Here is a 13,685-nt window from a genome sequence, read left to right as displayed (position 1 = left end):
AAAACAAATTAGGATTCCAAACTCTAAAACTATTATATCTTGTAACAATTATCTAGACCGTCCATGTTATCTTAAAAATAAGTGTTCATCCATGTTATCTTAAAAATAAGTGTTCATATATCTACAAGATTTCTAATTTTTTTTAGTTTCAAATTTTATTGTCCGCGTTAAAAATTGATTTTAAGTCCATCATATAAATTTCCATAGCCAAAAGTAGTTTTTGGACAAGAATTTGAGGTTTTGGCTTTTATTTTGTCTTCATAAGCCCAGGTAATGTAAAAACCTCACCCACTGAGTAATGATGTAAAAGGAGAGAGGCAAAGGCATCCAAGAGCTAAGAAATCATACGCATTATAGAGAGATAAAAGGGGGTTGTCGAAGACTTTCAATCCAAGATAGAGGAAGAGAGAGAGAGGGATTGATGGAGATGGAGAGGGGTTGTCAACTTATCCTAGACAATGAATAATGATGCTCTTACTACATAGAGACTACACCGAGATTCAAAGAGACAGAAGGGATTGAGCATATTTACATATACTAAAAAAAATTGTGAAAATAGACGGTCGAGATAATTTATTACAAGATATAATATTTTAAAAAATTGAAAATTTTTTTTATGTCTATGCATCTTGGACCCTATTCTTTTTTTTGGGTAGAGTAAGAGTTAACTTTTTTGAAGGTATCAGTGGAGTAGTATTAGTGGTGAGAATGAAATCCACAATGTGATGATTAGGATGTGGGGTACTACTACCACGACCTTGTGCCTTTTTAAAAAATAAAATAAATAAATAAATAAATAAGAAGAGAAAGATGATCAAATTGGAGTGCTTTTCAATTCCTACATCAAAAAACACTGTAGTAGAGGAATTTTTAGAGGCACTTTACTTTACTATAATATGGTCGACACCTTATATAATTTTTTCTTTAATAAAAAGTTACTTTAAAATAAATCACTCAAGTTCGAGGGAGATTTTCACTATGTAAAGTTCTCACGTGTATGGGAAGGGGATAGAGAGAGAGAGAAATTGTCAGTTTTCATGCAGAGGTAGAAAGAAAGTTTAATTTAAAATTTAAATAAGATGTCTTATTTAGATTGATTAGATAGTTGAGAGTGAGCTAATAACAATGTTATGTGCTAGACTAGTTATTCTTGTCCATTCTTAAACAATGTGTAATATGGTTTTCGGCTCATTTCCTACCGGTATTTAAAATATCAGGCCAATCAGGTGAACTAGCCTTCCAGAAATCCAATCTAATCGGTAATATCAGACTGATTCTCTAGTATGAGAATCGATTCCTAAAAATAATAAATTAATTAATAATATAATATGTAGGAACTAAGGGATTAGGTAGATCTGGAATGCCCGGTTCCTGCTAGACTCACTCGGTGCCCTAATGAAACTAGTTAAATTAGATAAGTTCCAACTTCTAACAAGGAATCAGATCGGTGGAGTTGATTCCCAATCTAGATTGGCGAATTTTGAATCACAATTTCCAGCCGACTACTAATTCTCAAAGACATAAAACTTTAGTGTGTCAAGACCAATAGGGATTTCGAGAGCCAAAAATGGGTATGAATATAAAATGCAAATTTGAAATGCGGATGCGGAGTTAACATGTACAATTATATAGGGTTCATGTTAGATAGGGATTTTTCTCTAGAAGGAGCTTTAAATTTTTGAGAAGTGGATTGTGGTTAAGCGTAGATATTTATATTTTTAAAATAATAAGTATGTGTGTTTGTGGAAAATTGGTCATTTAGACACGATATATCTGTATACTATTAAGGGAGAGAGATGATGGAGGGCTTTGATTGCTTGTAAAGAGAGAAATCAGGAATGAACTCCTCATGCAACTCACAGACCCTACACAAAGGCATAAATCCTGCTAACCAAATTTATTACTGCCTGCTTCACTTGTGGGGAGTTTAAGAAGCAAATTTCTTTGTGTTCTTTGAAAAATGGAAAAAGTTTATATAAGGATGCTACCTTATAATGTAGAACAACGAATGCCTCTAAAAAATCCATCGGAAAAGGTAGTTTTAATGTTGAAAAGCCCTTTGATTGATCATCTCGCCATAGAGATGTATGACTATGAAAAATAAAAAGATTTCAAGTCTAAAAAATAGTGCATTTTATAACATATTATCTACACCGTCCATTTTCAAGATTTTCATATGTTTATGGATCTACTAGATTTTAACCATTTTTGAAATTTTAAATTTTATAATTAAATATAAAAATAGATTTTGAGATAATCCTCAGAACATTTTACATCAAAATTATATACCATGATAAAATTTGAAGGCGCACCTAGCTCTACAGATGCATCTGTATGCAAACTGCACCCTTTAAAAATTAGGCTAGTATTGGGTCCACTGCATGTACACGAGAACCTTTTCATGGTTCATATTAAACTTAGCCTCATCTAGGGGTCAAATTTTATTTTTATTTTATTTTAAATTTTAATTTAAAAATTATATTTTCTGAAATTTGAGTTTTAATTTTATATTATAAAAATAATAAAAATATTTTGAACAAAAAATATTGACCAAAATATAATTAAGAAAATTTGATAAATGTTATTTAAATTATTTTTATTTTTTTATTTAGTCCTCTTTATAAAAAGGAATTTATATATCCAATTTTAGATAAATAAAATATTCAAATAAAAATAAAATAAAAATAAAAATAAAACATTAAAGTAACTTTTAGCTAGTAAATTTTGCCTTGTGAAATTTCAACCATTGCAGGGTTGTGCACCCTTTCAACAGTCCACATGATGCGGACAAAATACTTTTTCTGAAAAAGTTTTTATTATATTCTAATTTATTGTAAAATTATGATAAATTATTGGAAAATCATTTTCCCTATAATTTAAATAAAATTTATAGGTATTTTAGGAATTTTTTTTGGGTTTTTTGAGAAAGTCTTAAATGTATTTGAGGGTTCTTTGGTCATTTTTCATCCAAAAAAAAGTATTGTGCACCGTCCCCCTACCAACAAGCTTTTCACCGCTTTTTCATATGCACTTTCGGCTAGCCAAACGAATAAGGAAAAAGTTTATATAAGGATGCAACCTTATAATGTAGAATTACGGATGCACCTAAAAATCCATTGAAAAGAAGGTAGTTTTAATGTTGAAAAACTATTTGATTGATCATCTAGACAAAAATCCATTCGAAAAAAGTAGTTTTAATGTTGAAAAACCTTTTGATTGATCATCTAAACATCGAGATGTATGACCACAAAAAGAAAGATTTTAAATTTCAGAATAGTGCATTTTACAATATATTATCTACACCGTCCATTTTCAAGATTTTCATATGTTTATAGATCTACTTGATTTTAACCATTTTTTAAATTTAAAATTTTATAATTAGATATAAAAATAGATTTTGAGATAATCCTAAGAACATTTTACATCAAAATTATATACCATGATAAAATTTGAAGGCGCACCTTACCTCTACAGCTACGGATGCATCAGTATGCCAACTGCACCCATCAATCAAATAATAACCAAATCTCGGTTGCACGATAAAAAACTAAATTGGACTTAAAAACCTCATCACGAACATTACAATATTATAAAATTGGTGAGCGGTTCGGTCTAATCAAATATGGTAGAATCGTAAATTAAACCTAACTTTTAAAATACAAAAATATAAAAAATAATTTTAAAATATTTATCTAGTAAAAATATAGTGCCCACCTTTGTTTAGTTAGTTGAATTGTACAAAACCTGCCGATTCACTAGCCAAAACTAGCAAAATTTCAGTTTTCAACCAAACCCAATTTTTGCTTAGTATCAAACCAGCCATAACAATAATTGGTATTAAGATAAGTCGGTCTGGTCTAGTTTTGATTCGAGGCTGCAATAGGCCTTCAGATCTATTCTCACCCCTGATATGGAATTTGAAGCTCCAAAAATAAATATAGATCAAACACATTTGTAAAGGAATAAGTCTAACCAATAGATAACAAAATACAATATTTCAAAGGCTATTTTTTTCAAATCCATAAATTTTGAGGTCGAGATGATTATTTTGATTGCATTTTTTGGCAGGCTTTTTGAACGACGGCTCATTTTACGTAAAGCCCAGGACTTAAACTTTTCCTTTCCCATATTTGAATCCCCAGAAAATAAATGGAAGTTATTACTATCATTTTTTTAGGCTAAGTTTTTTTATTTTTTATTTTTTATTTTTGGCTGATTTGGTTGAAATTTTACTAGTAATTTGGTTGAATCTCAGATCCCAACGACCAATAAGTTCTTCATTTTATCTCTTTTGAAGACAATATCAAAATTTTAAGTTATTTTGTTTTGTTTTATTTCCTAATTTTGGAACCTCAAATACTAACAAATGAAAGCATCCATGCTAACAAATGAAAGCATCCATGTAAATTCAACCCCATGAGATAGTGCATTCATCACTCTCATGTCGTCCTCGTCTGTGGAGAATGATTTCTGCTTTTTGCAAGAGAGAGAGAGAGAGAGAGAGAGAGAGAGAGAGAGAGAGAGAGACTTTAAATGTAAAATCCAATGATAGAATTGTGACATCCACAATTAAATCTAGCATGCCACCTTTGGCAATTAACCTCATCAATAAAATGTATTCTCCACATGCGAGAGAGAGTCTTTTATCTTGGCTGGAGAGAGAAAGAGAGAGTTTCTTCAATGAATCAAAATCCAATAATTCAATTATTAAATATCACAATACAATTCAAAAATAGAACCTTTCTCCATTAATCTCAAAAAAAATACAGGCAAAATTGCTGAACTTTATCAGAACTACCTCCCTCGAATTGAACCAATCTTGAAAACTATAATGGAGATTCAGATGGGCTTGGTCCATGGCTACATCAATATGATGAAATCCTTCCTTCTGGTATCCTTCTTTCTACTTTGCAAGCTCTTTCCGGTGGCCAAATTATGCAGACTGCCCTCCCTTGAATTAGACCTAATGGGATCTAAAATCACAGTAACACAATGACAAATGATTCTCAATTCAGAAGCAAGAAAATCAATATGTTAAAGCCAAGTTTCAAAAGTGACTTGTAACATTCTGAATGCTTTGCATTTCGCAAGTGAGCAATGAATTCTAGTTTAAATTCAAATTTGGTCTAGAAAAATCAGGGATGGCCTTACAAAAACAAAATAAAGAATGGGTGTTGCAGTATATTCATAATTCAGCCTTGGGAAATAAACTCACCAGAAAATTATAGAATGGAAAAGGAATAAACTAGGCAAAATTAAACCACAATACCGGTCCAAATGTCCTCGAATCTAAGCTAGAAGCAGCATTATCACCCTCGACCCAGCAATGACCTACAGGAATCTCGATTATCTCATATGTCTCGGGCACCTTCATCCAATCTCCTGGTAAGGCTATCAATCGCTTAATGCAGGTCTCCTTGTAATTGGATGGGGACCTATATAACAAGGGAAAAGATTCTATGAGGTTATAGCAACAGAATAAGCTCAGCTCTAAAGCATCAATGCTAGAGGGATTTCTTGGGCTGAAATTTTGCACATCTTTGATTCAAGAAAATAAACAATTTAAAAAAAAAAAAAAAAACAGAAAAAGAAGAAGAAGATGAATTGAGTTTGAGCTCTTGAAGGCCCGGATCCACCGTTTACCAGCATACAGACTGCATTCATAAAAGATGGCAGACTCATTTTCCCCCTTTTCTTGTGCGAATACAATTTCTCATTATTATCTATTATTATTTTGATCCCCTAGATGATTTACATGTGTGCAAAATGTGGGGTCCAACATAGCCATACTTTTTAAACTGGTTTATAGCATACGCCGGTTGGCTTATAAGAGTTGACTACCAAAAAGCATCGGAACACATCTATAATACAAATTCTGTTCATCCCTTATCCCAAAGACTACTTTGAATTGAAGAGAAAAGCAAAATGAGAAAGATGGGGATTTACTTGAATACCACAATGTCACCATGAGAGAACTCGTATTTATCAAGGCAAAATTTCTCCAGTAAAACCTGATCACCTTTCAACCATCCCATCAAGGTTGTAGATCCTGGTGTCAAGGTTGGGTGCATGGACATTCCATTGATGGAAACAATGCTTGCAAATCGATCAGAAACGGTGATGCCTATTAGTGCTCCAGTTGCTACCTTCTTTGTTAGGAACCACAAAAAATTCCATGTCCCCATCTGGATGCTGTTAATTGGCACACATCACCCAGCCAGACTAGTAGCATCCATGATAAATGAGATTATTTAAATACCAAGACTGATATCTTTAGATATTGATTTGCATGAAGAGAATTTGAAGGAGTGTACTTGAACTTTTCTAAGCACTTAAAATTTCATATTTCATAAGAGAGAACAAGATATCATTACATGACAAGCATCAATGAGAACTACAGGTTTGAATGCATAGACAACTACATAATGCAACCCTTTCCTGATACATCAGCATGTATGTGATCCAAAACCCAAGATACAATGGAAACCACATCAAAGAACAGATGGATGCCTTAGTGACATACTACGTTGATAACCCTCATTACATGCATCATCAAGAATAAAGAAATGCAAACATTTATTTCATCATATAATGCTTTTCATGACAAATTCAGCATGGTATATATGGTTATGGAATATAAGAATCTAGTATAAAATGGTAGTAGTTTTGAGCCTTTGAGGGAACCTAGTGTAAGAATTTTATTTCTCATCCTGTTTTCCCATCGAGAAAGAAATATACTCATCATTGTAGCCTTAATGAAGTTTTTACGCCAAAAAGACAGATCAGTTAAGTTCTAACCTAAAATTAACCTAACAAAGAGAAGCTTACTAATTACACCAGGAACATAACAAGAATCCTATATGGCCCATCAGCCTAGAGTGTAACTTCTCCTAATTATTCTATAATCTAATCATCCTGGTCACTTGACAAATCATTTCAAATTAAAAACACTCAGCAGCAGAAAACTTGTGGTTACTCAGGAAAAGTGAATTACTGACTATAAAGGGCTCCCAATGCACTATGAACAAGCTACTATCCTGCCCATTTTTTAAAAAACAGACCACCCAGCTCCTAGGTGGTCCAAAAAGCCTGGGCGCATCGCCCAGGCCTAGGTGGCCAAATTAGGCAGGTTGTCCCTGGGCACTCGCCTAGGCGCCAGGGAACTCACCTAGACGGGTCCCCAGGGGCGGAAATGCTCCTCGTTGAGGGCATTTTTTGGTCATTTCTTTTAATGTAAAAGGGGTAAAATCGTGAGTTTTAGGTTCATTTGAAACCTAAACCCCATTAGAGCCTATTTTAGAGAGAAAAAAACCCAAAAACACTACGTGGAAAGTGTGGACTATCAAACTAAGGATAAGTAGATATAGACTTATGGAGCATGGAGGAGTGTGTGCTACGTGGACATGTGTACTATACATTTGATGTGCCCTAAGTCCCTAACTCTTATGTGTTATACAATTATACTTATATTGTTAGACTACAGAGACATTTTTCTTTCTACTAGGCTGCTCAGGTTCTGGGTGCCCACCTAAGCGGTCACTTAAGCACTGAGCGCCCTGGACCCCCCTGGCCACCTAAGCGCCTACTTATAGAGAGCATACATAGAAAGGGGCAACTCCACAACTGCCATAAAGAATGAGTAATTGTTCATCCCAAAATGAACTACCCATGCACATTTGATTCCAGTGGTCCCCATTATTCTTTACACTGCAACTTCCATTCTGCACACTATTTCTTTCATATGCAACTTCATAGTTCGTACTCATAATCAACATAGCGAGTTCTTCACTCCAACCAAGTTACAGAGCAAACATTTTAACTAAAAAATATGCAGAACAAGAAGAGATTTGGGTGTGTAAATTGATATCATTTACAAAGCATCGATTGATCAAATTCCCTTCATACAAGTGAATGTAATGTACTTAGGCAAAGAATCCAATTTTCACAACATGATATTTTTCTAGGATTTTGCACGTCAAAGATTGTGAGCAAATTTGCCAATCGGAATTGGCCGCTTTGGTCTTATACAAACTTGGAAAAGCTCATGTAAATTTATGTACGACTCTGGACCACTTCCCCAGGCAAAGCAAGAAGCACGACGTAGACACAAAAGGGGTAGCAGCATGAACATTACACACCTAGTTCAAAATTCTCAATAGTGATTCCATAAAATCGGCCAAGAGCTTTGTCTATCCTAATTAAGAAAACATTATGAACATAAAGGATTAGAGTGCATCATCATCATCATCCGAGCCTTATCCTAAATATTTAGGTCGGCTACACGAATCTTGTTCCGCCAAACATAGGTTCAAGATTCATGAAAAGTTGTGGCAAAATTTTACGCTGGCTGCCTTACCTAACACAACCCTCGTCCTTTATCCGGGCTTGGGACTGGCATAACCGGCTTGGGACCGGCCATGGGGGAGCTAGTTTTAGTTAAACAATTACTATATGATATAGCGGTTCACATGCTTTATATTAGTTACACTTGTGAATTTGAACAACTATACTGAACTTTTTAGGATTTATAAGTATCAGTCATCATCATTCAATAATGTCCATACATTTGGTTTGACTTAGTGAAAACCAATGTTCAAGAAAGCGCCTAGGCGATTTGGGGGCCTGGCCACCTACGCAAGAATAGGGACAGGTAAGAACTATTAATTAAGATAAGAATTATAATATTAATTATTATTTATTAATTAATATCCATAAGATTTGGTTTTGGATATCAAATATTCACAAAATATCAATTTAATCCAAAGTTTATGACTATTCACAAATATATATCCAAATCGGTAAATGTTTCATCTACAAATATGTACAAATATCAAAAAAGTAAAACAAAATTAACAGGATATCAAAACATCACACGTTGTAAAAAATAAGAACCAATTATTCATAAAAGAATTCGATATAAGACCAATTTCATTGTCCAAACGAGTCAATAATCAATTAATCACCAAAAAAAATCTATCTTTCAACTACAAATATTTAAATATATCATAAAAGGAAAAAAAAGTTAAAAAAAGAAAAATCAAATGATTCAAAACATAATACGTTATAGCAAAAAAACTCAAAACTCTTATTCAAATATCATAATGGCATAATGCTCTAAAAATATCAAAATGAAAACGATGTCAGCCCAAACCTCATCTATTCGATCGCCAAAAGTCCTCACTATTTACCACTAGAAGCTCTGAAAACTACCACGAAGCATTGCTTTTAATTTCGGAAGAAATAAAAACTTTATCAATCTTTTGATAAATCACAAAATAGAGGTGTTTAGGGAGTTTTTCTCTCTCTAAAAGGCACTGCCTAGGTGCCCTACCTAGGCATTTTAGGCGATTCGGTGGCCGAATTTTCGAACATTGGTGAAACCCATGGGTTTTTATTGCTTTCCTTACAAACTCCTTGCACAATAGATGTTCACCAATGTGGTTTCCTTACATTTATGGATTGGGTGACAAAAAATAATATTAATGCAAGAAAGTCCTAAAAAATAAAGTGGACCAGCATATATTTTAAGAAAGTCTCATATAAAGAATATGAGACTTTCTATATATTTGTAATTACAAATTTTGTTTAAAATAATTTGGCAGATTTAAAGTAAAAATAAAGCGAAAAAAATTAAAATATGCCTTATTTAAAAAATAATATGCAGTCAATCTTTATAAGATGCGGACTTGAAAAATTCTAAACTGAGACCCACACATGATAAATGCCTATGCATTCCACAGTTATGGACTCGTTGAACACAAATTTTGTGAAAAAAACAACTGCACCCTTTGACTCGGTTCTTACATTCTATATTAATCCTAGTGAATTAGAGGAAACAATTACTATAGTTATGAGAAACATGGATACAGCTGTGGTCAAAATGATCCTCTCAAATGCACATTGAAGTTTCTTCAATTGATTTTACCAGTAAGTATTATATGACATACATGGTACCTTTTTGAATGTTGGACTACCAACGTAAGCGAACTTCTTTTGAGTGAAATGTATGACTAAGAAATTCAACAATAGAATTATGCAGCCCGTTTAGAATCTTTTTTGTCACAAATACAAGTGCGCAAGAATGTAAATTATTACCAGCACATAGCCCACAAGTCATGGGCCCACAATAGCCAACAACTATGGGACCCAAGTCAAATATATGAAATTTTCTTTTAAAAAAAATTTGAGAAATCAAATGTCAAAAGATGATTATATCATTCCGATCATTGCAGTTTTTATTTTGTAAAGTTCTGCTAAAGGTTGTTAGAGAACTTCAGCATGCCCAATGGGCGAGTCTGAGTCATAACTAGACATATCCCCGTAGGCAGATTTTTAACGTAATTCAGTGCTCTTAAAGCATCCTTGAATTGAGATGCAAAAATGTATTTGGATGAAGAAATAAGCAACTGAAAAATGTCACAATGAAGCTCCCAAACTCTAAGTTGCTCCTTGTTCAAGCAATATGAAAATAGCATCATGGTATGACAGAGCTTTGACTTTGACATGCAGGGTGCACTTTAAGAGTCTCTGTGGCACATGTTAGAATATTCCCCTCACTCTAAGTGTTTGATGTGTGTAACCACTCAAAACACACAAAGCTGCAAGAGCTTATGCCTCAACATTTACATAAGAACTCAAGAAATCTGAAGAGTGATTTTCATAATAAAACCAGAGGATAATCTCCATTTGACTACTAAAGGCTACAATTACCATGATTAGTTCGCACAATGACATATAGGCATCACAAGTAGTGGGCTTATGCGGCTGAATGAAACTTGTAAACAATTTACCCTAAAATATACTCCAGATCCACAAGTTAACAAGCCTCAAAAGTTTGAAAATAATGGACGTCATCTACAACATCCCCCAAATGCATATGCATGTTATGCTAAAAAGGCCGAAGAGTTTTCATCTATCAATAAATGCAAGGTTCAAATTTCTCCACAATCCTTCCAAAGTTTGGCTCCATTAATACTATGTTGTTAGAGACAACCATGTGCTTAGATAGTTATGATAGTGAATGGTAAATTAAAAAAAAGAAAAAGAAAAATGCCTACATCCATGTCCATTAAAAGAAAAAAAAGGAAAAAAAGAAATAAATGATCATAAGCAATCCAAAAATCATGGATTGCCTTATTTAGTAAATCAAGTAACTTCATGGTTAGAAATTAGTAACAATAATAACTATGTTGCTAGATATTCGTTATGGGGATAAAAGAGCCGTAACCCGGTGCTGGTCCCGCCTAAGCAGGGTCCCGGGAGGGGTGTACTGGAAACAGTTCTAACCTTTGGCTTATGCAAAAAGTGGCCGCTCCCAGGACTCGAGCCCGGGCTCTTCCACTAGCTACCCGTGCCTTTTACCATCACACCAAGTGATGGCCCCTATATTCATTATGGGGATGTTAATCTTAAAAAGCCTTTAAAAGATATAACTTATGACCATGTAAATTAAAAAAAAAAAAGAAAAAAAATGAAATAAATGATCATACGCATTCCAAAAATCATGGCTTCCCTTACTCAGTAAAATATAAACAATTAACTTGATGGTCCCTCGAGGAAATAGTACAAATGTCTTCAAAATGCATCAACACATAAATGAGACAGTGAAATTTTTTATGCTCAGCAAAACAACATTTCCTGTAACAATACCTTTCTAGCAACTAGTCATGGATCCATATGAATGCAGAAATCCACCTAACTAGCATTCTGGTCTCTAAAACTCTCACTAATTTGTGTGACTAACAGGCATCATGATTTACTATGATTGTACCCAATCTCAGCTTGTTATCATACGATATAATTCCTTTAAATTAATATAGGAAAGGGAATTTTCCATTCTACTCAAAAGTCAGTCTATAAAAGCAGTCATCTGAAAGAATATGGAAAAGCAACATACCATCAATCTTACATTTTTCCCAACAAAAATAAGCATGTAGAACAATCCACTAAAGGAAGAAAATACCAAACCTTGAAAGTAATTATAGCGATTCCACGAAACTTTCCACTCTTAGGAAATGTCATACAGTCAGAACTCCCAAAACATGAGCTTAAAGAAATTAATTCCCATAATTCATTCACTCAAAGCACAAGCTACATCAACAAGCTCATGCTTGTGATCTCATATCCACCAAGCTTTGTCATTGTCGTCCTTATACGTATGAGTGGTATAGCAGACAGATATTTAATCTTAAAATTCTCATAAGAAACCTTTGCTTTTCCTAAAGGACAGATACAACATGAGTTTGTGAAAGACATAGAAGATGCTCCTTAATCATCCCCATTTACACCTCCCACCGCCCCCAATATAGGTTCCACAATGAGTTCTCAACAAAGTTCAAATTCAGCACTCCAACTAGCACTCTAGCAAGTCTCCGGTTGGATCTTACTGTTTCACAAAAATTACATCTTAGAATCAAGAATCTCCTTCCTGTGAAAGAGTCATTTTCTGGCCAGACCATGAATGGGTTATATTCATGAACATCCCCATATTTATCATTTTTTGGTTCTTTTAAACTTTTACAATTTTATAGGATATTTCATCAGATATAGAACTAGTGATAACTGGTAAAACGAGAAGCAACAAAAAAAAATTAAAAACAAAAAATTTCTATTAATTATATGAATTATATATAATCATCAAATAGGGCAAGAAGCAGGGACCTTTTTTTAATGGGTAAATAACATGAACACCATATAGTTGATTATTTGCAGTGCATAATTTACATCAATGGCGCAGAGAGAGAGAGAGAGATAGATGAACTAAAAGATGAAAGCAAATTCTCTAAGTAACTATAAAAATTCTGCAAAAAAGCAAAAAAGAAGCTAACATTCTAAGAATTGGGTAATGCTCAAGAACAAGAAAACTTGTTCGCGAACCATTTAGACCCGACAAAAATCATCCCGCCTTAATAAAAAAGAAAAGAAAAGACATTAAGCATGTAGTAATATTCAACAACAATAAAACCAATATTCGCAAACAAAATGGGCATAACAAACACAGGATTCGATCAAAAAAAAAAAACATAGACAGGTTTTGAGCTGGTATAGAAATAGCAAGATGGAGAAACAATAACGCATATCAGAGTAACAAGTAGCAGTAGCAAAGCACACCATGAAACAAGTGAGAGAAAAAATTGTAGAGAAAGAAAGTAATGGGGCAAACCCAAATATACATAAAATAAGTCAAGACAGACCTTTAAACTAGAGAGAGAAAAATAACAGACATTGGAGAAACTGTGTAGTAGCAAGGCCATACCATGAAAGATGATACACGTCTAGAGAGAGAAAAAGGTCTAGTGAGAGAGGGCACAAGGAAAGATAAAAGAAATCTAAGCCATGGTAGAATTGGTAAAAGAGGGGATTAGCCCCGTAGCTCACATGAACATGCTAAATTAAAATTGTACATTTAAGATCGGCTACGGGTAGATCCGACCATTGACAGATGTTCGGTAAATATGACCATCATACAATAGTATTTGAGTTTAGTTTTTTTTTTTTATAAATTTAAATCATTTTAAATTTAGGTTTATATTCATAAAAAAAGAAAGTATTTTTAAAAAATATTAAAAAATATTTTATATAAAATAAATTATCCAAAATATCTCCAAAAAATTTCAAAAAATATTTTGGTCATTTTATTTTTACCAATAATTTTTTTTATGTATTTTATTAAGTGCGTCTTAATA

At 33.4% G+C, this 13,685-nt stretch overlaps 1 protein-coding gene across 7 annotated transcripts; it reads right to left on the bottom strand.

The window, feature by feature from the left end:
• Nucleotides 1-4,672: 4,672 nt before the first annotated feature.
• LOC18437932 (Peptidase S24/S26A/S26B/S26C family protein) lies at nt 4,673-13,464 on the bottom strand. Of its 7 annotated transcripts, XM_088873099.1 has the most exons (5): nt 13,256-13,464; nt 11,968-12,385; nt 5,947-6,192; nt 5,270-5,435; nt 4,673-4,973 (listed from the first exon to the last, which is right to left on the bottom strand). In XM_088873099.1, exons 3-5 carry the CDS (start codon nt 6,183-6,185, stop codon nt 4,866-4,868), a joined length of 513 nt encoding a protein of 170 aa, XP_088729225.1. In that variant the 5' UTR covers nt 6,186-6,192; nt 11,968-12,385; nt 13,256-13,464; the 3' UTR covers nt 4,673-4,865. The 7 variants fall into 7 exon arrangements, with proteins under 7 accessions (XP_088729225.1, XP_020525177.1, XP_006848192.1 ...); XM_020669518.2 differs by lacking the exon at nt 11,968-12,385 and having other exon boundaries at nt 5,947-6,222; nt 13,256-13,399; XM_006848129.4 differs by lacking the exon at nt 11,968-12,385 and having other exon boundaries at nt 13,256-13,393.
• Between the last annotated feature and the right edge of the window lie 221 nt (nt 13,465-13,685).

This window comes from Amborella trichopoda, chromosome 8, assembly GCF_054954075.1.
Source record: "Amborella trichopoda isolate Santa Cruz 75 chromosome 8, AtrichopodaSantaCruz75HAP2 v2.0, whole genome shotgun sequence".
NCBI classification, from domain to species: Eukaryota; Viridiplantae; Streptophyta; class Magnoliopsida; order Amborellales; family Amborellaceae; genus Amborella; species Amborella trichopoda.
This window is presented reverse-complemented; position numbering and strand designations above follow the sequence as displayed.

What these genes read in the sequence shown, in the direction of transcription:
- LOC18437932 (XM_088873099.1), bottom strand. Translation starts at nt 6,185, where the DNA reads ATGGGGACATGGAATTTTTTGTGGTTCCTAACAAAGAAGGTAGCAACT. An exon ending in GGTGACATTGTGGTATTCAA is followed by an intron (nt 5,436 to 5,946) that starts GTAAATCCCCAT and finishes CTTGTTATATAG; the next exon opens with GTCCCCATCCAATTACAAGG. An exon ending in ATTCGAGGACATTTGGACCG is followed by an intron (nt 4,974 to 5,269) that starts GTATTGTGGTTT and finishes CTGTGATTTTAG; the next exon opens with ATCCCATTAGGTCTAATTCA.